General features: G+C 45.9%; 1 protein-coding gene across 7 annotated transcripts in view; it reads right to left on the reverse strand.

Moving 5' to 3' along the window:
• Positions 1 to 1,167: 1,167 nt before the first annotated feature.
• Positions 1,168 to 21,925, reverse strand: part of vav2 (vav guanine nucleotide exchange factor 2) — a 138,746-nt gene continuing 117,988 nt past the window's right edge. For 5 of the 7 annotated variants that reach the window (XM_033049043.1, XM_033049047.1, XM_033049048.1 and 2 more), the window contains 14 exons: positions 20,174 to 20,283; positions 18,206 to 18,307; positions 17,192 to 17,280; positions 15,637 to 15,656; positions 14,813 to 14,837; positions 14,106 to 14,236; positions 12,102 to 12,176; positions 10,025 to 10,074; positions 9,302 to 9,418; positions 8,670 to 8,757; positions 5,839 to 5,962; positions 4,032 to 4,121; positions 2,793 to 2,947; positions 1,168 to 1,975 (listed from right to left, as the gene is read on the reverse strand). In XM_033049043.1, the coding sequence (XP_032904934.1) occupies positions 1,928 to 1,975; positions 2,793 to 2,947; positions 4,032 to 4,121; positions 5,839 to 5,962; positions 8,670 to 8,757; positions 9,302 to 9,418; positions 10,025 to 10,074; positions 12,102 to 12,176; positions 14,106 to 14,236; positions 14,813 to 14,837; positions 15,637 to 15,656; positions 17,192 to 17,280; positions 18,206 to 18,307; positions 20,174 to 20,283 (1,224 nt within the window). In that variant the 3' untranslated portion in view covers positions 1,168 to 1,927. The remainder of the gene's footprint in view (positions 1,976 to 2,792; positions 2,948 to 4,031; positions 4,122 to 5,838; positions 5,963 to 8,669; positions 8,758 to 9,301; positions 9,419 to 10,024; positions 10,075 to 12,101; positions 12,177 to 14,105; positions 14,237 to 14,812; positions 14,838 to 15,636; positions 15,657 to 17,191; positions 17,281 to 18,205; positions 18,308 to 20,173; positions 20,284 to 21,925) is intronic. The other 2 variants (XM_033049050.1, XM_033049049.1) reach the window with 1 other exon arrangement.

Below are 21,925 nucleotides of genomic sequence, written 5' to 3' on the forward strand. Positions count from 1 at the left end.
CAATTATGCACCACTTTGTGTTGGTCTATCACATAAAATCCCAATAAAATACATTTACGTTTGTGGTTGTAACGTGACAAAATATGGAAAAGTTCAAGGGGTATGAAAACTTTTGCAAGCCACTGTACGTCTTTGGAGTGTGGGAGGAAACTGGAGATCCCGGAGAAAACCCACACAGGTGACGGGGAGAACGTACAAACTCCACACAGACAAGTGCCCGTAGTCAGGATCGAACCCGGGTCTCTGGCACTGTAAGGCAGCAGCTCTACCGCTGCGCCACCGTGCTGCTTGAGTAACTGTTGAATATTTCCAGCAGTACCTATCAGACAACACAGAACAATGGCCCAGTAGGTTCAGGCCCCGCCATGCATGGTACTAACCACGCCTGGACGTTTAGTTTAGTTTAGAGACACAGTACAGACACAGGCCCTTTGGCCCACTAAGTCCACGCCGATCAGCGATCCCGTCCACCAACACTATCCTACACACACATGGGACAATTTACAATTTTACCAAGCCAATTAACCTACAAACCTGTACGTCTGTGGCGTGTACTTTAGAGTCGTATACATTGCCTATGTTCTGACATGCTGGGTGTTAAACTTAACTCAGCACGCCGGGTTAAAGGAGCAGATTAGTCAGTGAAGATTGCATTACAACTCAATGCAACGTTTAGATGTATGGAGTGCAAGGCATGTTCGACCAAGAAATACAGTACACGTCCTGCTGGAAAAATGTACGTAATGAGCAAAGGTTGACGTCCACTTCCTCTTCGGCACCCCTTGTGGCTGAGTAACGTGCCGATTATTTCCCTTCCTCGCACATGAAGAACGGACTCAATAAGCCCAATTGTCTTGAAGAAGTCACTATCCTCGGGTGAATACAGAAACTCAATTTGTGACTTTCCCCACTCTTGGCATCTCGAGTCTGGTGGCTTTGGAATGCTGGCCTGTGTGTGACACACATTACAAGTATACACAATAGACACCCTCTCCCCCTGACTCTCAGTAAGGTCTCGACCCAAAACGTCACCCGTTCCTTCTCTCCAGAGATGCTGCCTGGCCCGCTGAGTTACTCCGGCATTTTGCGTCGATCTTCGGTGTAAACCAGCATCTGCGGTACCTTCCTACGCAAGAAAGACTGGAGTTTCCTGAGCACCACGTTCAGAAAGTTGAAAGAAACAGTTGCTTTTATTTGTTGCTTTATGTGAAACATTTACAGTCCAAGTTGCAGTCACAGCCCTATAAGTTTCTTTGTTCCAAAACGTGACTTGCACTGAAATACAGTACACGTCCTGGTTCTTCTCTCTAAGCAGCACACCAGGAGTCAGATTATCCCAGTTTCTCTCCAAACCAGTTGCATTATCCATGTTAGCAGTGCAAAAAAACATTGTACCAATTTACATTGTCAATTCATCCCTTAACAAGTTCAGTAATAATTTTAGCTCGAACGCCATTCGACCCACAATGAACCCATATATATATACATTGGCATCAGCCTAACAACATTCCGTAAAATATTCACATACGTTGTGGCATTGGTAAAATAATTACAATTTTAGAAAGGATTCTCACACAAACAGGCACGCGTCAATAATTTCCCATACTCCATAAAAATTCACACTTCACGTGCACCCCTTTGTCCCCCCAGGATGCACACAATCATACGCACACTATTCCACACACACACACACACACACGACTGAAAATTATTTCTAAACTCTTTGAGGGTTTTTCTTTTCTGAAAAAAGGGAGTTATGTACAACATCGGGATGCTTGTGGCAAATTAGTCGGCAGGTTATTCAAAAGTCTCAACAGGAAGGGCAGTAAGGTAGATTAAAAAGCTGTTTGCTGTCAGCCCTCTCTGGATTTTGGACATCGGCTGTGCGTGCTGAGTTCTTCCAGAATAGGTGACGTTGTACCACCTGTCATGGCAGTGCTTCCTCATCCACATACGTTGAGGGGAACCAACCAATCTGTCATTGAAAGAAGAAGCAATTACAATCACTAAAAATAACCAGTGAATGCAGATTTCAGGAGGCAATGAGACTTCAGACATACAGCGCGGAAAAAGGCCCTTCGGCCCACAAACCATCACCCCGTACAATAACACTGTCCTACTCAAGAGAGACAATCTACAATTTTTACTGAAGCCAATTAACCTACAAACCTGTGCCTCTTTGGAGTGTGGGAGGAAACCGGAGCACCCGGAGAAAACCCACGTGGTCATGGGGAGAACGTACAAACTCCATACAGACAACATCCGCAGTCAGGATCGAACCCGGGTCTTTGGCACTGTAAGGCAGCAACTCTACCGCTGCACCACTGTGCCACCCTTCATTACTTCCTGTTGCCTGTACATATCAACGGCAAAGTGCTGTGCATGACTTTATTTTATTCCTAGATTATTTTTAAATTAGGGATTGCTCCTTCATTACTCTGCAGTCAATTTCTCTAGACCATTGTGCAAAGGCGAGATCAGAATTTACTGATGTACAGACAGCACCAGTAGTCAGGAACAAACCCGGGTCTCTGGTGCTGTAAGGCAGCACTTCTAGTTCAACTCACTTCATTGGACCACATAATATTATAATCTCATTTTTCAGGCAGAGATTGATAGAATCGTGATTAGTAAGGGTGTCAGAGGTTACGTGGAGAAGGCAGGAGAATGGGGTTTGGAGAGGTAGATCAACCATGATTGAATGGCAGAGTGGACACGATGGGCCGAATGGTCTAATTCTCCTTGTTACGAACTAATGGACATACTCTGATCTCTGTTTCTCCGGCACTCACCTTGCCATTTGCTTCACCTTTCCACCATCCCTGGTCGCCCCCGCTCTTGCTGTAGATCTTCACCGCGTCTCCTTCTCTCAGCGAGAGCTCTCTCATGTCACGGGCTGCAAACTTGTATCGTGCGATCGCCATGCCAATGGGTCGAGGATTGAACACTGCCCAGACACACAAAACTAAACTTCAGCAAAAGATGAACAAAGTAACGGACACACAACAGGAACGCGGCCCGTGTCACAGGCACATGTTGGGATCTTTTTGCTCATTAAAGCAAGACTTTATTGTTCCTGGCAACGAGCACCATTGGGTTCAGCCAAGGTTCACCAAGAAACAGTTCCACAGCAAAACGCAAAACGCAATTGTTTGTTAACACTCATTTTCAGAAGCATGTTGCTCACTGGACTTCACTCTCATTGTAATTACAGGAACAGCTACACTTTCGGGTACTTTAAAATGGAAGTCCCACTTATTGGTCTAGCAACATCAACATTTACATTGCAGTTATAATACGGCGGGAGAACCGGGTCTAACTGACTCACACGCATGGAACTAGTTTTCTCTCAAACCTGCAGTTAGCTTTGGTTAGTGCAGGGGGAATTTTCCTCCCTCCTGCTGTTAGCTCAAGGGAAAGCAAAGTGCTGGAGGAACTCAGCGGGTCAGGCAGAATCTCAGGGGGTGAATGGACAGGTGGCGTTTCGGGTTGGAACCCTTCTTCAGATGGATCTCACCCAAAATGTTGTCCGTCCATTCCCTCCAGAGATGCTGCCTGACCCGCTGAGTTTAGTTTAGTTTAGAGAAACAGCACAGAAACAGGCCCTTCGGCCCACCGAGTCCGTGCCGACCAGCGATCCCCGCACTCTAACACTATCCTACACACACTAGGGACAATTTACACTTACACCAAGCCAATTAACCTACAAACCTGCGCGTCTTTGGAATGTGGGAGGAAACCGAAGATCTCGGAGAAAACCCACGCAGGTCACGGGGAGAATGTACAAACTTCGTGCAGACAAGTACCCCCTAGTCAGGATCGAACCCGGGTCTCTGGTGCTGTGAGGCAGAAGCTCTACCGCAGCCCTCCAAAGTTCCTCCAGCACTTTGCTTTTTGCTCAAGATCCCAGCACCTGCAGTTTCTTCTGTCCCTGGTTTCTCGTTTTGCCCAGTGGAAGTAACAAACAGGCAGAAGCACTTGTCTGATGGGTTTTGACAGCAAGACGGAAAAGTTAGTAAAGGGAGCTGTACCTGACCAGAAAGGAGCAGAATTCTGGGACCCAACACTGAAGCCCTGAGGACTAAGGAAAGCAAAGTTGTAGGAAGAGGAGGAGGAAGTGGCTGCAGGAGGTTAGAAAGAGAGGAACAGTCAGGACATGAGCACGAAACAGAAGAATCATTTATAAAAGCATCGTGAACGAAAAGGAAGCAGCAAACATATTCAGAAATAAAATCTTCCATAAAAAAAGCACTTAGAGTTGATTAAACTGGGCGCAACATCTGCTACAGAGCCACATCGCACTCACTGACCTACCATAAAGAGTGCTAAAGGCTCCTCTGATCTCTCGATGAAGGGTCAGAGAAACAGCTAGCTCACCTTAAACGCCAGAATGCAGACATGTTGGTTCTGAGAGAAAATGAGTTTCTTGTTGGTTTTTGGGCACACTCTAGCTAACAAAGTGGCATCAACGGGTAAAAAGATAGCAACAAACTATTGATATAGATTTTCACTTGAGGTAGACACAAAATGTCTGAGTGACTCAGTTACTCCTGCATTTCGTGTCTATCTTTGGTATAAAGCAGCATCTGCAGTTCCTCCCTACATAGGTTTTATACACTTATTGAAACATATAAGATTATTTAGGTCTTGGACACGCTAGAGGCAGGAAACATGTTCCCGATGTTGGGGGAGTCCAGAACCAAGGGCCACACAGTTTAAGAATAAGGAGTAAGCCATTTAGAACGGAGACAAGGAAACACTTTTTCTCACAGAGAGTTGGGAGTCTGGAATTCTCTGCCTCAGAGGACGGTGGAGACCGGTTCTCTGGATACTTTCAAGAGAGAGCTAGATAGGGCTCTTAAAGATAGCAGAGTCATGGGATATGGTGAGAAGGCAGGAACGGGGTACTGATTGTTGATGATCAGCCATGATCACATTGAATGACGGTGCTGGCTCGAAGGGCTGAATGGCCTACTCCTGCACCTATTGTCTATTGTCTATTGTTTTTACTTAATTGGCAGCCGAAATCAATATTCAGAATCAGCCACTGTCTCATGGGTCCCATGTCCCTTACCTGACATGTTGATATCCATAAAATAGACACAAAATTCTGGAGTAACTCAGCGGGACAGGCAGCATCTCTGGAGAGGAGGAATGGGTGACGTTTTGGGTTGAGACCCTTCTTCGCACTTGACATCCCCCCGAAACATCACCCATTCCTTCTCTCTAGAGATGCTGCCTGTCCCACTGAGTTACTCCAGCATGTTGTGTCTACCTCCGGTATAAACCAGCATCTGCAGTTCCCACCTACACGTTGATATCCTTTCCTTGCGTTAAATTTGTAACAATTGTTCCCTCTTAGATTACAAAGTTATCTCTTAATATTTATATATCCTCTCACATTAATCATTCTCTCTCATTGTTTACTTGAACTCTTGTGGTTATTTATTTACTCCTCGTCTCATGGTTTGAGGGAACTGAGCAGGGGATGAATGAATGAATAAGTTTATTGGCCAAGTATTCACATACAAGGAATTTGCCTTGGTGCTCCGCCCGCAAGTAACAACAACATACAGTGACAGTTAGGAATGACACATAAAACATTAAACATTAATAATAAAACATTATTGATTAAACATGTGAATTCAACAAACTACCAGAGCAAAAGGAGGCTACAGATTTTTGGTTATTGAGTGGAGCTACTACTCATGGAAAGAATCTGTGTTTATGTCTGGCTGCGGCAGCTTTGACTGTCCGGAGTCGCCTTCCAGAGGGAAATGATTCAAAGAGGAAGTGCTTCAAAGGGATGACTGTGCTTACCGGCTATAGTCTAGTTACCTTGAGTCCGTGAGTTTGAACGTTGAACGGTCCTGTCTCGTTGTTTGTATGGAAACCGTAATACTGTGTCTAGCTGTTTGAAGCTCTCTTTCAGCGAGTGTGTCTGGTAGTATTCTACCAGCTCCTACAATGAGACAACGTGCACACTTACTTCATTGTTCAAGCCCGCGTAGAAGGATTAGAGGGGTTCTTACCGAAACATACAAGATTCTTACGGGATTGGACAGGCGAGATGCAGGGGAAATGTTCCCGATGTTGGGGGGAGTCTCTTTTTCACACAGAGAGTGGTGAGTCTATGGAATTCTGTGCCTCAGAGGGCGGTGGAGGCCGGTTCTCTGGATACTTGCAAGGGAGAGCTCTTAAAAAATAGTGGAGTCAGGGGATATGGGGAGAAGGCAGGAACGGGGTACTGATTGGGGATTATCAGACATGATCACATTGAATGGCGGTGCTGGCACGAAAGGCCAAATGGCCTACTCCTGCACCTATTGTCTATTGTCTATATTGAGTCCAGGACCAGGTGTCACAGTTTAAGAATAAGGGGTAGGCCATTTAGGACTGAGATGAGGAAACACTTTCTCACCCAGAGAGTTGTGAATCTGTGGAATTCTCTGCCACAGAAGGCAGTGGAGGCCAATTCACTGGATGTTTTCAAGAGAGCGTTAGATATAACAGAATCAAGGGATGTGGGCAGAAAGCAGGAACGGGGTACTGATTTTGGATGATCAGCCATGATCATATTGAATGGCAGTGCTGGCTCGAAGGTCCAAATGGCCTACTGCTGCACCTATTGTCTATGTTTCTATGGCAGCTGATCCATTACACACGTCTCACCCAGTTGCTTGAACACACTTCCCCAGTTCCTCTTTCATGGCTTCCAGTACTCAGGATCAAATACCTCAGTTTGGCATCAACCCCAACATAAACAATGAGAATCACAAGTATGTCGTATATCTCAGATCAGAAGCCAACTAATGAAAAATCCACAAAGATTAGTTTAGTTTAGTTTAGAGATGTAGCATGGAAAAGGCCCTTCGGCCCACCGGGTCAGCATCACTCAATCATCACTCGCTAGAATTTAGAAGATTGAGGGGGGATCTTATAGAAACTTACAAAATTCTTATGGGGTTGGACAGGCTAGATGCAGGAAGATTGTTCCCGATGTTGGGGAAGTCCAGAAAAAGGGGTCACAGTTTAAGGATAAGGGGGAAATCTTTTAGGACCGAGATGAGAAAAACATTTTTTACACAGAGAGTGGTGAATCTCTGGAATTCTCTGCCACAGAAGGTAGTTGAGGCCAGTTCATTGGCTATATTTACGAGGGAGTTAGATGTGGCCCTTGTGGCTAAAGGAATCAGGGGGTATGGAGAGAAGGCAGGTACAGGATACTGAGTTGGATGGTCAGCCATGATCATATTGAATGACGGTGCAGGCTCGAAGGGCCGAATGGCCTACTCCTGCACCTATTTTCTATGTTTCTATCACCCATACACACGTTCTATCCTACACACTAGGGACAATTTACAGAAGCCAATTAACCTACAAACCCGCATGTCTTTGGAGTGTGGGAGGAAACCAGAGCATCCGGAGAAACCCACACAGGTCCATGGGGAGAACGTACAAACTCCATACAGGCAATACCCTTAGTCAGGATTGAACCCGGGTCTCTGGCGCTGTAAGGCAGCAAATCTACCTCTGCGCCACCGTGCCGATAGGCACAGAAGTAGGTTGTTCGGTATCTGCGGCGAGTTCCAATGGAACCATGCCGACCTGTGACACTGCATGTTTTCTTCATATCGTGAAATACATTGGCTTACCAAAAATCAGTCTCAAGAAGTGAAATATACCACTCTTATAGAAGTGAAATGTAACACGTTATTGATTTGAGATGCCTCCAATGCCAATGGAATTGGAGAACCCTACTCTGATTCATACAATGGGTCCTCTAAACGACCCGGGAACTACTAAAACTGCACGTGAATCTTGGAACCCTATCCCAATAATAGAAACCCCAGCTCACTGTTTCTGGACATCAGGGCGGCATTGTGGCGCAGTGGTAGAGCTCCTATCTGACAGCGCCAGAGACCCGGGTTTGATCCTGACTACGGGTGCTGAATGTACCAAGTTTGCATGTTCCCCCTGTGGTCGCCTGGGTTGTCTCCGGGTGCTCACGTTTCCTTGCACTTTCTAAAGATGTGGTTTGTAGGTTAATTGGTGTCTGCAAATTGTCCTTAGGGTGTCGGACAGAACTGGGTGATCACTGGACAGTGCCGACTCTGTGGGCCGAAGGGCCTGTTTCCACACTGTATCTCTAAACTAAACTAAAGTATGACATTGAAGGCACACAAAAATGCTGGAGAAACTCAGCGGGTGCAGCAGCATCTATGGAGCAAAGGAAATAGGCAACATTTCGGGCCGAAACCCGGAAGGGTTTCGGCCCGAAACGTTGCCTATTTCCTGAAATGGTTCCTATTCGGCCCGAAACGTTGCCTATTTCCTTCGCTCCATAGATGCTGCTGCACCCGCTGAGTTTCTCCAGCATTTTTGTGCACCTTCGATTTTCCAGCATCTGCAGTTCCTTCTTAAACATAAAGTATGATATTCATTGCCCTGCACAGATGTGAATTGCAGAGGAAGATTCCAAACCCTTAAGCAATGGCAACAGCAGGAAACCTATAAGATGAAGCTCAGCCATATTTGATCCCGTGAAACTCGTGTGACGAGGCTGAGGTAAGATGCCTCAATGTTAGGAGTGTCCAGCAACATGCTCTGCTCTGGGAAGCACAGAATGATCTATGAAATACAGGAAAGAAGGCAAATAGGGAACCTACCAGGAGACTCTCAAACTTTTTGGCCTCAGTGATGTGGATCCAATTGTCCTTCTCTACAACTTTAATGTGTTTCACCTCATCGTTGAACCTAGAGGAAGAAGCGGTTATTGTCGGGTCTGACTAAAAGCCATCAAAGCAACAGAACATCATAAGAAAAAAATTGCAACAGATTGGGTATACCATGGGGTTAGAAAGATGCTGGGCTCCCAAGATCAGACACAAGCCAACGCCAGACACCACCCAAGACCAGACACCAGCCAAGACTGGACACCATCCAAGACAGGACACCAGCCAAGACCAGACAACACCCAAGACCAGACACCAACCAAGATCAGACACCACCCAAAACTGGACGAGTCAAGGGCCCTGTCCCACTTTCACGACCTAATTCACAACCGTTTTTACTCGTGGACATTTTTCATCAGGCTAGAAAAAACGCCCCGACCTACTTGATGCCACGAGTACCTACGACTAGCATCACGACCTACCTACGGCCTCCTACGACCTCGTGATGACCACGCTGCGAGTATAAGTCAAGGGCAAACTCGGCAGAGGTCGTGAAAGTTGGACAGGCCCTTCACAGGTTCTCATACATTTGCAAAACAAGAAGAAAACAAATGTTTGTCACCGACCTGATACTAATTGCAAATCTTTCCGCCTCTGCTGTCCGCTCTCGAATAAGATATGTCCCACTGATGTGTGACTTTAGGAGGTTGTCAGCTTGTCCTCGCTCAAGGTTCCCTGCAAACCTGGAAGGAAAGAAGGAGATCTGGAGACTGCAGCTGGTTTAGTTTAGTTTAGTTTAGTGATACAGCTCGGAGACAGGCCCTCCGGCCCACTGAGTCCGCGCCGACCAGCGATACCCGCACACTAACACTATCCAACACACACTAGGGACAATTTACCAATATACCAGGCCAATTAACCAACGAACTTGTATGTCTTTCGAGTGTGGAGGGAAACCGGAGATCCTGGAGAAAAGCCACGGGGAGAACGTACAAACTTGATACAGGCAGCACCCGTACTCAGGATCGAACCCGGGACCCTGGCGCTGCAAGGCAGCAACCCTACTGCTAGACCACTGTGCCTTACCATGGTTGCAAGGTTAAATCTACCTAGGCATCACTACCGGTTACTATGCATGAATCTGACAGGGACATTGGGACACAAAATGCTGGAGTAACTCAGCGGGTGAGGACAATAAGGGACATTGGGGAGGTTAAAATGGTATCCAGCTCCATGCTATATCTCTTCTGCAACTGGACAGTGGACAGTGGAGTGAGGAACTATACTCTGCATCCAGTCTTCTAGATCTAACCCATGCCATGTCCAACCCCTCCTCAGCTGTGACTTACCAAGGGTACGTGCTGTGGTCAAGCTCTTTTGAAGCGGGTTTAATAACAGGCTGAAAGGAAGAATAAGAATCATTTTTTAACATTAGATTAGATTAGATTAGATTATTTAATGACCACACAGTCAAGCTGGTGGAATTCAGGTTCAGTACAGGATCGTACATTTAATCGAATGAGCAAACTTTTCACGCTACACAGCAGCTCAGAGTTCGGGAGTCTATCACCAAAACTCATCACATTGTCAGTACAAGATATCCTTGACTTTGGTGTCATGGTGCAATATTGGGTCATGGTTCCTTCTCCAAGTGAGCACCAACTAAACATCAGAACGTAATTCCAGCTCGTGGAAGTCACATGGATCACCCCATTTCACTTTTTCTCACAGAGAGTGGTGAGTCTGTGGAATTCTCTGCCTCAGAGAGGGTGGTGGAGGCAGGTTCTCTGGATGCTTTCAAGAGAGAGCTAGATAGGGCTCTTAAAAATAGCGGAGTCAGGGGATATGGGGAGAAGGCAGGAACGGGGTACTGATTAGGGATGATCAGCCATGATCACATTGAATGGCGGTGCTGGCTCGATGGACCGAATGGCCTACTCCTGCACCTATTGTCTATTGTCGTCATAAAGTCATAATGATAGGAACAGAATTAGGCCATTCGGCCCATCATGTCTCGCCATTCGATCATGGCTGATCTATCTCTCCCTCCTAACCACATTCTCCTGCCTTCTCCCCATAACCCCTGACACCCGTACTAATCAAGAACCTATCTATCTCTGCCTAAAAAAAATATCCATTGACTTGGTCTCCACAGCCTTCTGTGGCAATGAATCCCACAGATTCACCACCCGCTGACTAAATGGTCAATGATCCAATGCAATATATAATCCCACAGAGGAGATCAATCTTTCCATTGAGACACGAGAGTTCCACAGAGCAAGAACGATCCTCTCAGCAATGTCAAGCAGTAGCAGTCGTCCCAATGTGATGCTGACCACCAGCTAGAGTTTCCCAATCTCATCTTAAATCTTGCTGCTTTCTGTACTGAATTACACTTTGTCACAATCCACTCAGATAATGTGCATCCTTTTATAACTTAAGGACTACGGCTATTCCCTATTTAACCTTACGGTTTAGTATAATCAGAGACCCACACCACCCTGGCCACATGCTCATTTCACCCCTGCCATCGGGAAGAAGGTACAGGAGCCTGAAAACTGTAACGTCCAGGTTCAGGAACAGCTTCTTCCCGACAGCCATCAGGTTATTAAACACTACGACCTGCAGGTAGACATTGGTTTTGTCATTTTGCACAATAATTGCTTGTTTGTTTATTTGTGTATGTGTTTGTGTATGTGTGTGTGTACGTATATGTGTGTGTGTACATATATATATATATATATAGAGATAGATACACACATACACACATATATATTGATACATATCGATAACAACATTTAATTCAAACTTGTTTTTAAATGCCAAATAGACAATAGACAATCGGTGCAGGAGTAGGCCATTCGGCCCTTCGATCCAGCACCGCCATTCAATGGGATCATGGCTGATCATCCCCAATCAGTACCCCGTTCCTGCCCTCTCCCCATATCCCCTGACTCCGCTATCTTTAAGAGCCCTATCTAGCTCTCTCTTGAAAGCATCCAGAGAACCCGCCTCCACCGCCCTCTGAGGCAGAGAATTCCACAGACTCACCACTCTCTGAAATAAAGAAATTCAATTCAATACAATACAATTCAATTCAAAATACACATATATACACACACATATTATACATATTTTTTTCTTCCTTATTTATTGTATTGTTTACAGTGCACAATCTTTACATATTCTGTAGTACTGCTGCAAGTATGAAGGTCACAGTTCTACCTGAGCCACATGACAATGAAACACCTTTGATTGTTGGCTCTTGATGCAACAAGTGTATTTTGTGCCACCACATGCAGCTGTTCCACATGGGTGAGAGGGGCAATTTCCCAGGGCGGATTCCACTGGCTTGGTAGCGTGACTGATCCAGCCAAGCAGGCAGGCAGGCACGTTCCACATATCAGGTGCTGCTCTCATACTTACTCGGCAGTCGACTGGACAAGGTTTCACAGCTGAGCTTGGAAAACAACCAGACCGCTTGGTTTGAATGACTCGTCCCTGCAATAGACACAGATTGTTATATTCAAGGCCTTTTTTTTTAGTCTCCCCGCCTCCCCCCACCCCCCCATCAGTCTGAAGAAGGGTTTCGGCCCGAAACGTTGCCTATTTCCTTCGCTCCATAGATGCTGCTGCACCCGCTGAGTTTCTCCAGCATTTTGTCTACCTTAGTTATATTCTAGGTTGTAAGTTCACAAGTTACAGGAGCAGAATTAGGCCAGTTCATTGGCTATATTTAGGAGGGAGTTAGATGTGGCCCTCGTGGCTAAAGGGATCAGGGGGTATGGAGAGAAGGCAGGTACGCGATACTGAGTTGGATGATCAGCCATGATCATATTGAATGGCGGTGCAGGCTCGAAGGGCCGAATGGCCTACCCTGCAACTAATTTCTATGTTTCTATCAAGTCTACTCCGACTCTCAATCCTGGTTGATCTATCTTTCCCTCTCAACCCTAATTCTCCTGCCTTCTCCCCATAACCCCCGATACCCGTACTGATCAAGAATTTATTAATCTCTGCCTTAAAAATATCCATTGACTCGGTCTCCACAGCGGTCTGTGGCAATGAGTTCCATCAGTGCACGCATAATGTAAGGTGCATAACAGCGGAGGTACTATTCACATGCACATACTTCACAAAGGACCTCCACTGCACCCTTAAAGCCCTGTCCCACGGCACGAGTTCATTCCAAGAGCTCTCCCGAGTTTGCCTTGATTCGAACTCGGAGATTTACGGTAATGGCCACTCGTCGGTACTCGGGGCTCTCGTGGACACTTTTCATCATGTTGAAAAATCTTCACGAGCCTTCCCGTGCTTACCTGCTGTTAGCGAGTCTTCCCGAGTACCTGCCGTTAGCGTTACGAGCTGGTAAGAGACGTCCCCGAGCTCCGACGTACCCGCTACGTTCATTCTCCATGCTTACCACGAGTTCGATTTTTTTTAAACTCGGGAGAGCACTTGGAATGAACCCGTACCGTGGGACAGGGCTTTTACACAAACTAAGGCCATTTCCCCTCCCATCCCTCAGCTGGACTTCCATTGACCTTCCAATCCTTCCCAGCTCCAGTAATAGGGCAAAGATAGAGACCAGAGATCTGGAAGGGCAAGGTGTGAAAATGACAGATCAAAGGGGACGTTGATCAAGGAAATGTAGAATGGTTCATTGTTGGCTGAGGGGAAGTTGACAACGAGTTATACAACCAGTAAAATTAGTCAGGGGGACAGCGAAACTAGTCGGAGAACTAGAGTGAGGGGGAGACGGAGAGAGAGAGGGAAAGCAAGAGTTACTTGAAGTTAGAGAAATTAATATTCATACCGCTGGGTTGGAAGCTGCCCGAGTGAAATATGAGACTATGGGTCCTATCTGTACGGAGTTTGTACGTACGATCAGCCATGATCACAATGAATGGCGGTGCTGGCTCGAAGGGGCGAATGGCCTCCTCCTGCACCTATTTTCTATGTTTCTATGTTCTCCCCGTGACCTGCGTGGGCTTTCTTCGAGATCACCGGTTTCCTCCCACACTCCAAAGACAAACAGTTATGTAGGTTAATTGGTTTGGTAAATGTAAATTTTGTCCCTAGGGGGTATGGGATAGTGTTAATGTGCGGGGATCGCTGGTCGGCGCGGACCCGGTGGGCCGAAAGGGCCTGTTTCCGCGCTGTATCTCTAAACTAAACTAAACTAAACTAACAAACTAAAAGAAGGATCTCAACCCGAAACGTCACCTATTCCTTCTCGCCAGAGATACTGCTTGACTCGCTGAGTTACTCCAGATTTTTGTGTCTATCTTCGGTTTAAACCAACATCTGCAGTTCCGCCACGCACGTGTTACCCTACTTGCTCGCCTCAGTCATAGATAGTTCTGCATGAACCAGCATGGTGAGCTCCATCAAGCCTATTTGGTGCAGGTGCCCTCAAGCAAGCCTCACCTCCCACCATGTTGAATCAGGGTCGCCCTTGACCAGCTCAATCACCTCTCCGCTCTGGAAACTGAGGACTTGTTTTCCGATGGGCGGAAGGGGGATGCCCTGGTAGCAACGGACCGCCAACATTCTAGGACCTGAAAGAAAAAAACTCACAGGAGATCCATTTCCATCCACGTTCCCAAAACCCAGCGGAAGAACTGAAAATGAGTGGGGGCAATAGGCGGTCAATAAGTAACCACAATCTGCGCTAGTCCACTCTTCCCAGACACAAAAATGTAACACAGAGGGCACTAAATGTAGTTAAGGGGTTAGATTGTTGTCTCAAAGATGTTCCGTTCCTGTACCCCTGGTTGGGTGACTTTCACTTGCCCCCTGTGCAGGACGGATGAGGGGCAACAGTTGTTCCCCTGAATGCTGCGTAGATTAGAAGGGATTAACTATAAGGAGAGGTTGGACAAGCTTGGATAGTTTTGTCCGGAAAGTGGAAGCTGATAGAAGTTTATAAAGTTCCTTCACTTTTCTTAGCTAACATTTATCTCTCAGCGTTATTAAACCAGCATAACTCAGCTTGCAGTGTGAGCACTGACTGCAACAATGTCCACCTGTCATCTCATGTGGACTAATTGCTTTGGCAAACAGTGAAGTGTGGAAGATTTTAATATGAATAATTTGCATTGACACTGCCTCAACAACATGTTGTGTGCATTTACCTGTTGTCTGCTGCTGCCCAGCATCCTGTAAGGAAAAATAAAAGGATTATTTGTTAATCCTGCGTTGCATAAATTTAGTTGAGTTTAGAGATGCAGCGTGGAAACCGGCCTCTCGGCCCACCGAGTCCGCGCCGACCAGCGATCACCCGTTCACACTCGTTCCATATAATCCCACTTTCACATCCTACACATTGGGGGCAATTTACAGAAACCAATTCACCTGCTAACCTGCACATCTTTGAAATGTGGGAGGAAACCGATGCACCCGGCAGTCACAGGGAAAACGTGCAAACTCCACGCTGACAGCATCCGCTCTACCGCTCTGCCACCGTGCCGCCCTATTGTCGCTTAATTTAATAGGAATCCGAGGGGTAACTTTTTCACACAGAGGGTGGTGTATGGTGGTGGGTGTATGGAACGAGCTGCCAGAGGAGGTAGTTGAGGCTGGGACTGTCCCATCGTTTAGGAAACAGTTGGACAGGTACATGGATAGGACAGGTTTGGAGGTTTATGGACCAAACGCAGGCAAGTGGGACTGGGTCATTGTTGGCCGGTGTGGGCGAGTTGGAGCAAAGGGCCTGTTTCCACACTGTATCGCTCTATGACTCTAGTGTGTAGGATGGTGCTAGTGTACGGGGATCGTTGGTCCGCGCGGATTCAGTGGGCCGAAGGGCCTGTCTTCACGCTGTCTCTCCAAAGACTAACGTCTACTGATGCCCAATGGCAAGGTGGCATGAGCTTTACTCTGGGAAATGTACGCAAGTTGGTGGGGAGAGATCTGGCAAAAAATACAATCGACATCTTCCCATTTCTTTATAACTTACCAGATCATCGACCGGTGTGTCTGTAAGAGATAGAAAGAAAGATATAAAATTTTGCGATGCAAATCCATCACAGAGGTAGATGGTTCCTTGTCTGGTACTTGCTTTCATGACCCCATGCCTTCACCCACCCCCACAACCCATGTCCACCCTCCACGCACTCCCACCAGCTGGCCTCCCCCACTACTCCCCTCCAACCCAGGTGAAGGTATGTTGGGGAGACAGGTGTGAAAGAGAGCCTGATTATGTCGGACAATGCTTTGAAATTCTCCTCCATGCAAGACAGCACCTGGCCCTGTTACACCTTATACGCTATATGCAAAAAATAATCATAATTTACGGTCATTGTGATAAAAAAAAGCTCTTAACCAGAATCAGAATCAGAATGTCGTTTATTGTCATTTGAACCTAAGTTCAAACAAAATTTGGTTTCTGCAGTCATACGAACAAGAAAAAACCGACACACAATTAACACAATTAACACACCTCCTCACTGTGATAGAAACATAGAAACATAGAAAATAGGTGCAGGAGTAGGCCATTCGGCCCTTCGAGCCTGCACCGCCATTCGATATGATCATGGCTGATCATCCAACTCAGTATCCCATCCCTGCCTTTTCTCCATACCCCCTGATCCCTTTAGCCACAAGGGCCACATCTAACTCCCTCTTAAATATAGCCAATGAACTGGCCTCAACTACCTTCTGTGGCAGAGAATTACACAGATTCACCACTCTCTGTGTAAAAAATGATTTTCTCATCTCGGTCCTAAAAGACTTCCCTCTTATCCTTAAACTGTGACCCCTAGTTCTGGACTTCCCCAACATCGGGAATAATCTTCCTGCATCTAGCCTGTCCAACCCCTTAAGAATTTTGTAAGTTTCTATAAGATCCCCCCTCAATCTTCTGAATTCCAGCGAGTACAAGCCGAGTCTATCCAGTCTTTCTTCATATGAAAGTCCTGCCATCCCAGGAATCAGTCTGGTGAACCTTCTCTGTACTCCCTCTATGGCAAGAATGTCTTTCCTCAATGGTGATGGAAAGCAAAGTCTTGTCTCTCCCCTATTCTTTATTCTTCTCCTGATGTTAAAGCCCACGGCGGGCAATGGTAAGTCCCGCAGGCCATTTGTGGTAAGGAGCATAATTGATCGGAGCAGAATTAGGCCATTCAAGTGTACGCCATTCAATCATGGCTGATCTATCTCTCCCTCCAAACCCCATTTTCCTGCCTTCTCCCCATAACCCCTGACACCCATATTATTTAAGAATCTATCTATATCTGCCTTAAATATATCCATTGACTTGGCCTCCACAGCCGTCTGGGGCAATGAATTCCACAGATTCACCACCCTCTGACAAAAGCATGACAGGCACTTTTGATCAAAGCAAACTCCGATAAATGGTAATGTCAAAATGACCAGAGAATCTGATTAGTGATGCTGATCGATGGATAAATATGGGAATGGGATGCGATGTACATCCCAGAAAAAGTGTTTCCCCAGCAATGGCTGATGACAGCAGGGACCTGAGAACAAGTGTCTGTCAATGGATTACGTACTTAACTTGCATTGTGCTGCTGTCTCCAGGCATTCTTTGTGAGCTCCAGTCCCACATTTGGAACAAGTGTACCCTTGGTAAAAAATCCCCCTGCAAGGAAGGGAGAAAAAAATAATGCAACAAGATTAGCAAATGGTTCAAATACAACTAGAAATAGCCTGAGGATGTATCAGCTGTATTGAAAAGAGAACTTGACTTGCACCCGCCCGATCCAACTGGTCCGCACCACACTCAATCTGCCTTTATTTTAAACAGAAGATATTTATTTTAAACCGAGACTGCACATCTCGTATGTGTATGTGATGAATAAACTTGACTTGACTTGACACAATAGCCCGATAAAGGAACGAAGTTGCGTTTTGTTTATCCAGCACTTGGATGAGTGACAACTTGAAATGATTGGCTTCAGAATGGTGACAGCCTTGGGTTAGAACGAAGGCTTCCTTTAGGAGTTTGAAGGAAGAATTTGTGTAAAAGAAGGGGGGTCCGAGAAAAAGCCTGATGAAAAATGTCCACGAGTGAAAAAAGGTCGTGTATTAGGTCGCAAAAGTGGGACTGGCCCTTGACAGCTGGGAATAAACTGTCCCTGAATCTGGAGGTGTGCGTTTTGACACTTCTATACCTTTTGCCCTGATGGGAGAGGCGAGAGGAGGGAGCGTGCCGGGGTGCGACTCGTCCTTGATTATGCCGCTGGCCTTGCCGAGGTGTAAATGGAAATCCTTCGTTAATGATACAAAGTGCGGTGTTCCCTGGGGCCATCCCTCTGAGCCAATTTGTATCCCAGCCCCTCCTCCCAACCTGGGCCTCACCTTACAGTGTTTAAGAAGGAACTGCAGATGCTGGAACAATTGAAAGTAGACAAAAATGCTGAAGAAACTCAGCGGGTGCAGCAGCATCTATGGAGCGAAGGAGATAGGCAACGTTTCGGGCCGAAACCCTTTGGGTTTCGCCCCGAAACGTTGCCTATCTCCTTCGCTCCATAGATTCTGCTGCACCCACACCTTACAGTGTTTACCTCAGCAACATTCTGCAGGATTTACAGTTTGTGAACTTGTCGAACGTCATCATTTGGAAATTGTGATAATTTGCTGTTGCTTTCTCCGGTTTGATATTTGATCTGGAAAGGAAATTATTCAAGTGAGAAAATAAACATAAGTGATAGAAACATAGAAACATAGAAAATAGGTGCAGGAGTAGGCCATTCGGCCCTTCGAGCCTGCACCGCCATTCGATATGATCATGGCTGATCATCCAACGCAGTATCCTGTACCTGCCTTCTCTCCATACCCCCTGATCCCTTTAGCCACAAGGGCCACATCTAACTCCCTCTTAAATATAGCCAATGAACTGGCCTCAACTACTTTCTGTGGCAGAGAGTTCCAGAGTGATAGGAGCAGAATTAGGCCATTCGGCCCATCATGTAATTTCCAACATTCATTCATGGCTGATCAATCTCTCCCTCCTAACCCCATTCTCCCCATAACCCTTGACCCCCTCACTAATCAATAACCTATCAATCTCCACCTTAAAATTTTTCATTGACTTGGCCTCTACTGCCTTCTGTAGCAATGCATTCCACCGATTCACCTCCCTCTGGCTAAAGAAATTCCTCCTCATCTCCTTTCTAAAGGAACGTCCTTTTATTCTGAGGCTATGGCCACTGGATGCAAAAGTGGGATAACATAGAACTAACGTGAAGGGTATCTTGAATCATGTTTACCATTCACACCAGTTTGCAGTGTTATCAGTTAGTGATAAACACGACCAGCTGAGTGAAGAGGGAACAATTCCCCAAATTGAAATTATAACATAAATCCTGAAAATAATCAGAAAAGTAAAAATCTGAAGGACCCACTAGATTAAACAATTGGGCAAATAGAGAAAAAATAAGCTAGTTTCATAATTTTTACTGCAATATACAATCTGGAGCCTAATTGCCAGACTCGGACATTAGCAGGGCCTTCTGAGGCAGAAAGCCACAACAAGCCCGATCCATTTCTGTTGCTAAGTGCGCCCTATTGTTAAACAACATGCTTTCCATTTCGAACACCTTAAAATGTTAGTCTCCTCCCCTCGACTCTTTAAATTTCCTGAACTCTGTTCATTTTAAAGCCAGTAGTCCACAGTTTAAGAATAAAGGGGCTGTCCCACTGTACGAGCTAATTCAAGAGTTCTCCCGAGTTTCCCCTGATTCGAACTCGGAGAATTACGGTAATAGCCACTCGTCGGTACTCGGGGCTCTCGTGGACATTTTTCAACGTGTTGAAAAATCTTCACGAGTCTTCACGAGCTTACCGCTTTTCCCGAGTACCTGCCGTTAGCGTTACGAGCCGCTAAGAGACGTCCCGAGCTCCGACGTACCTGCTACGAACATTCTACGTGCTTACCACGAGTTTGATTTTTTTTTAAACTCGAGAGAGCTCTTGAATTAGCTCGTACAGTGGGACAGGGCCTTAAGGGGTAGGCCAATTAAGACTAAGACGAGGAAAAACGTTTTCACCCAGAGAGTTGTGAATCTGTGGAATTCTCTGCCACAGGAGGCAGTGGAGGACAATTCACTGGATGTTTTCAAGTGAGAGTTAGATTTAGCTCTTTGGGCTAATGGAATCAAGGGATATGGGGAAAAAGCAGGAACGGGGTACTGATTTTGGATGATCAGCCATGATCATATTGAATGGTGGTGCTGGCTCGAAGGGCCGAATGTCCTACTCCTGCACCTATTTTCCCCACATCCCGTGATTCCTTTAGCCCGAAGAGCTAAATCTAACGCTCTCATGAAATACATCCAGCACATTGGGAGAGGAGTGGTGGTTTTCATTTCTAACAACATTAAGAAGCATATACAAAATGCACTCCAGAATGGTTTCATAAGTTACCTAGCAGTTCAAAATAATGAGTGCAGTGAGTTTTGAAAAGCAGCCCACTATATTTCATAATCTCATGCAGTTTACTGCTTCAGCCAAGAGGCAGGTCAGAAACTTACAGTGCCATTTCAAACTGTTCCATCCATTTCCTCTTCATATCCTCTGTTTTACAGAACAGCTGGAAGCCCTGTTTGCCCTGAAGATGAATTAAGTAAAATGCGTAGGACCACTGAAAAACAGAAAATCAAAGTCTGTAGGAAGGAACTGCAGATGCCGGTTTATATCGAAGATATAGATTAGGTAAATGTACAGAGTCTTTTGCCCAGAGTTTGGGGGGGGGGGGGGGGGGAGAATCAGGGGACGTTGGTTTGGGGTGAGGGAGGAATGATTTGGTAAGAACCTGAGGGGTAGTTTTTTTTACATGGGCTGGTGAATGTATAATACCAGCTGCCAGAGGAGGTAGTTGAGGCAAGTGCTACTGCAATGTTTGAGTAACAATTGGACAGGTACATGGATAGGACAGGTTTAGAGGGATTCGGGTCAAAAGCAGACAGGTGGCACTAGTGTAGATGGGGCATGTTGGTCGGCGTGGACAAGTAGGGCCTGTTTCCACGCTGTATCGCTCGATGACTATAATATAGGTCCACCGTGACCTTGCACCTCAGCCCTTCTTCACCGCTGCCTCTGCTCCCACTCCTTGGCCCCAGCCCCCAAGAGGAGTATTGTTCACTCTGCCAGATTGCCCTAATAGTCGGGGGGCATCAAAGGTTATGGGGAGAAGGCAGGAGAATGGGGTTGAGAGGGAAAGGTAGATCAGCCGTGATCGAATGGCGGAGCGAACTCGATGGGCTAAATGGCCTAATGCTGCCCCAGTGTGATCTTATGGTGATGGTTTAACCTATATTAGACTGCTGGTTACCAGGTAAACATTTGTTCTTTGTTTAAGAAGGAACTCTTCTGGCTCGGCGAACAATCCTGCTCAGGTGGATGGAACCTACCCCGCCCACTCATACTCAATGGCTGACAGATATTATATCCTGCCTAAAGCTCGAGAAATACAGGTACTCACTTCAACATTCAAATGGAAGATTTCAGAAAGAGTGGGGACCTTTTTTAAATGCATTCCAGACTTTATAAATGCTTGATCATCAGGCACAGCTTAACAGCTTAACAGTCTACCCATTCACTTATCGTGGATTATTGTTGTGACAGGCTGATATTTGCATATGCTCACTGGCAGTGACTGGGGAGGGGTTATTTTTGGTATCTCATTTTTCTTTTATTGTTGTTGTCTTGTTATATGTTAGCATAAGTTGTTTTTTATTTATTCTTTTCGTACACTCTGTCTGTAACAAATAGACAACTTTGCACTTTGTTATGTCCTGAAAACTAAAAAAAAAGATTTTGATTTAAAAAAAAAAAAGAAGGAACTGCAGATGCTGGAAAATCGAAGGTAGACAAAAATGCTGGAGAAACTCAGCGGGTGAGGCAGCATCTATGGAGCGAAGGAAATAGGCAACGTTTCGGGACGAAACGTTGCCTATTTCCTTCGCTCCATAGATGCTGCCTCACCCACTGAGTTTCGCCAGCATTTTTGTCTACCAAACATTTGTTCTTTGTTGGTTTGGGCTGTTGGATTTTGGATTGATTTGTTGATAGGTCAGGAGGTGCTGTTGGACTTGGTGGGAGAGTACATTTCTAGCTGGGAATCAGGCCCCATATGTTGCCACATTTTAATAAGAGTTCCCAGCTCGCAAGCCTGCCTTTCACACAAGTCGTATTTCCCCTGTTATACAACACTCTGCCATTTTGTTGAAATCACTGCTTCCATTTCACACTCGACATTAGGACATTATTAGTTGCCTAATAAT

The sequence above is a fragment of the Amblyraja radiata genome, chromosome 32 (assembly GCF_010909765.2).
Source record: "Amblyraja radiata isolate CabotCenter1 chromosome 32, sAmbRad1.1.pri, whole genome shotgun sequence".
In the NCBI taxonomy this organism is placed as follows: Eukaryota; Metazoa; Chordata; class Chondrichthyes; order Rajiformes; family Rajidae; genus Amblyraja; species Amblyraja radiata.